Below are 1,964 nucleotides of genomic sequence, written 5' to 3'. Positions count from 1 at the left end.
ATAAAAGAGATAAACATGCTTGGGTGAGATTACTTCGGTTGTCGCGCGCCATGAAATTATCTCTGCTAGGTACTGTGTGTTCGGGCGTTACACCTGTATGTGGTATTGAGAATGGTAGAGATGGGGGGCTCCTTGGACCCGTTGGTGTCTACGGCTTCGGCCAGTGTTTTCCCTCACGGGTCGCCTCTGCATATGAGGAAGTAGTGAGGTTCAGAGTTCGGGGAGTTGGGAACCTATTTTGTATCTTACCAAGTCAACCTATGGATACTCTCATTATGGATGGGCTATATTTGTAGGTACGTTGACGGCATGTTCATTGGCGGTCGAGGTGAGGGGAACATCCGAGAAGGAGAGATGCTACTGGGTAGGTTGAGCGGGCGGCGTTGAGGAATTGCAAGAGTGCAAGATTTTGTGGGTCTCTTTCTTGTCGAGTGTCTCGTCGTGCTTTTATGCTGTTGATTTGGTGTCGTTGTGAAGTCCACTTTATTGTTTGGATTTTTTTCCTGTAGATTTACTGTAGTTGAGGTATTCTGATGGGTTGATGGTTCGGAGTGTTTAGGGGGGGGGCATAGTGTCGACGCTTTCACTACGGCCTAACCACTGAAATTAGGATTGACTTTAAGTTGATACAGTTGGTCAGAGGATCGTGTGGGAGGTGGAAGTGTGTTAGAAGGGATGAGCTGGGTGAAGGGACGCGGTATGAATTTACTATCATTCGAAATGTGATATCCATGCCGCTCAGTTTAGTGGATGTTGTGACGGAATATCGATTCTCTGTGGATGTGTGTATGGGTTGAATCCTGTGAAATTGGATGTAATCGGCTCACGATCGTTGGTGTCAGGGGCGGACTCGGCGCGTGGTTCTTCCAGTGGGGGAATCGAAGATGTGAGGACTGTTATTGGGAAGCTCATCATGATGGGGATGGCTACTGATGAGAGCAGGGAACGGCAGGTAACGAGCTGGGTAAAATCGTCCGAGATTGGGTCGAGTTGGGTAAAATCGTCCGAGATTGGGTTGGGTAAAATCGTCCGAGATTGGGTTGGGAAAAATCGTCCGAGATTGGGTTCAGGTTGGCGCTCATAGTGAGACACTGGATGAAAGAGCTCGTCGTTCATTGGACTCCGAAGGGCTTCTCAGTTTGGTGGAATCACAGCTGCTACCTTTGATGGAGAATAGGAAGGCGCTCAGCAAGATGAGAGAGGTGAGGTGCCAGGTTCGATCCCCGGGGATGTCATTTTTGTGTGTAGATATCGGAGGTGTTTTCACATGTACCACTTGAGCGTGTCATCGGAGTACTAGGATTACCACGGAACCAGCAAGGTAAGGAACTGATCAGTGGCTTGATAATCGTGATAACATGGGGACAGTTCGTCACAATATTATAGAGCATGTATGAGTAGGTCGGCGGTTTCTATTTTGTTATGCCCGTCGGGGAGTCAGTATTCATAGGACTTAACACGTGAAGAGGTGGATCAAATTTCATAGATTTCATGTCGGAATCGTCTTGTCTCGAGCACAGCGGAGCGAAGTGTTGCACGATGTGCATCACATTTGTAGGCGTGGAACAGGTTGGAGTGCTGGTGGATCTGTTCAACAATTGTCGGAGACTATGTGGGGGAGTGGAGTTGAGATTGGTTGATGGATTTATGGTCTTCAACAAGAAGGCGCCAGTTGGCGTCGATATGAATAGAATGGTAGGAATGGTCAAGTGGGAGAGCTCTAGACTAGTATGAGGTTTCTCGTATTCGGGAGGTTGGTGGTTCGATCCCTGCACAAGACGTGATTCTCTTTTCTTCAGAGTGAATGTATGGAGGTGGCGATGAACAGCGTATGTGTGTCTCGCTGCTCTCGAGTGGGAATCGCATGACGACAAAAGATGAGGTTCGTGTGTTTTTATATTCTGAGAGTTTCATGACTCACTGAGTTGCGTTTGGAGTTGGGTGAGAAATCTTCGCTGTGCGTA

The 1,964-nt window shown here is 48.0% G+C and overlaps 1 protein-coding gene across 1 annotated transcript in view; it reads left to right on the top strand.

The window, feature by feature from the left end:
• Nucleotides 1-111: 111 nt before the first annotated feature.
• Nucleotides 112-1,964, top strand: part of Pmar_PMAR011899 (hypothetical protein) — a gene marked incomplete at both ends in the record, with an annotated part of 2,112 nt that continues 259 nt past the window's right edge. Inside the window, 4 exons of the mRNA XM_002773985.1 lie at nt 112-200; nt 297-364; nt 843-952; nt 1,071-1,202. Of these exons, the coding sequence (XP_002774031.1) occupies nt 112-200; nt 297-364; nt 843-952; nt 1,071-1,202 (399 nt within the window). The remainder of the gene's footprint in view (nt 201-296; nt 365-842; nt 953-1,070; nt 1,203-1,964) is intronic.

Source organism: Perkinsus marinus (assembly GCF_000006405.1).
Source record: "Perkinsus marinus ATCC 50983 genomic scaffold scf_1104296958712, whole genome shotgun sequence".
NCBI classification, from domain to species: domain Eukaryota; phylum Perkinsozoa; order Perkinsida; family Perkinsidae; genus Perkinsus; species Perkinsus marinus.
This window is presented reverse-complemented; position numbering and strand designations above follow the sequence as displayed.